At 39.0% G+C, this 1,388-nt stretch overlaps 1 protein-coding gene across 1 annotated transcript; it reads right to left on the bottom strand.

Annotated features, from left to right (window-relative positions):
* Positions 1-289: 289 nt before the first annotated feature.
* LOC127810383 (small polypeptide DEVIL 4-like) lies at positions 290-1,157 on the bottom strand. The gene has a single exon (XM_052349841.1). The coding sequence runs from the start codon at positions 1,008-1,010 to the stop codon at positions 834-836; it is 177 nt and encodes a 58-aa protein (XP_052205801.1). The 5' UTR covers positions 1,011-1,157; the 3' UTR covers positions 290-833.
* Positions 1,158-1,388: the final 231 nt, after the last annotated feature.

Here is a 1,388-nt window from a genome sequence, read left to right as displayed (position 1 = left end):
TATCAAGAATTGTGGTTCTCCCTTCGCCTGTTAGCCTCCCCCTAAAAAAAAAATAAATGGGAAACTCATCCTCTAGTAAATGTACACACTCTGAATTCTATACATCTATTGCAATTCTATTTTTTTTTTTTTTTTGTATTCTACACACTTATTCAAAGACTGACTTTATTCATTGGAGGGTCCATGCGGGAGGTCAGACACGCCTATAACTAATTTTTTTTCTAATAGACTACTCGTAAACCCTAATCGAGACACTTTATTTTACATAAAAAAAAATTATTGTTATATTTCAACAACACTTTAATTCAGTTTATTATTAGATTTTTTTCAATTTGTATTTGTTGTATTTTGTGGGCAGCCCCCCCCACTGAAGCAAATCAATTTCGAGAAATACGAAATTTTAAATTAAATTAAAACAATTTTTATTGACTGAAAAATGGGATGAGAGAACGGGGTGCTTGGGCGCACGTGAGCGAGCGAGGTGTCCGTTCGTGGGACTTTCCGGACACGCGTAGGGCGCAGAATTTGGGGACCGTCCAAAGTCCAAACCCTTTCCTTTCTGTTCTGTTCTGTTATGTCGTCAAGTCTCCTCATCATTGCGTTCTCCATCGCGTTTGAAATGGTGATTGCTACTGATACAAATCCAAACGACCCCTTCCAACATCCATGGCTAATTTATATAATTAAGCTACTGATCATAAACACATAATTAGAAGCAAATATTGCAATGGGCGCCCTTAATTTGCTCTCTCTCTCTCTATATATACGTAAATTTTACAGCTTCATGCACGATGCATGTATATATATATATATATGGGTGGGAATTTCATGCATCATGAGCAGTCATGCCAACAGAGAAGCATGACGACGCATCTCCTGATAATGTAAAGCTTCGCTCTTTGCTGCTTCACTATCCTCCCCACCCCTTTGCTGCTGCTGCTGCTGCCGCTTCTACTGCTCATCCTTTTCTTCCAACCCCCTTCCATGCCCATGCACATCCCTTCTTTCATTTACTAATTAATTCTATCCACATATATATATATATATATAGAGAGAGAGAGAGAGAGAGAGTTGCAGTGTTTGGAGGAGTAGGGGCTAGCCAAGGCACAGAGAGAGAGAGAGAGAGAGAGAGAGAGTTGCAGTTGGGGGGTAGGGGCTAGCCAAGGCAAAGCTGCCTTCTTATAGAGGAGAGACGACCGTCGTCCCTGGGTTGGGACCCCATCTCACTTGGAATCTAATGCTCCCTCCCTCTCTCTCTCTCTCTCTCTATATATATATATATAGCAATAAACCCTAAATATTGCTCTCATTTAGTATTCAAATAATTTAATTAATTGATATATATATATATATAATAAATGCATGAGATGCAGTTATTATATATAACT

This window comes from Diospyros lotus, chromosome 9 (assembly GCF_014633365.1).
Source record: "Diospyros lotus cultivar Yz01 chromosome 9, ASM1463336v1, whole genome shotgun sequence".
Lineage (NCBI taxonomy): Eukaryota > Viridiplantae > Streptophyta > Magnoliopsida > Ericales > Ebenaceae > Diospyros > Diospyros lotus.
Note: the sequence above shows the minus strand (reverse complement) of the source record. Positions and strands in the feature narration are given on the sequence as shown.

Bases quoted from the DNA above. Each gene is read 5' to 3' on its own strand.
- LOC127810383 (XM_052349841.1), bottom strand. From the start codon at position 1,010: ATGAAAGAAGGGATGTGCATGGGCATGGAAGGGGGTTGGAAGAAAAGG.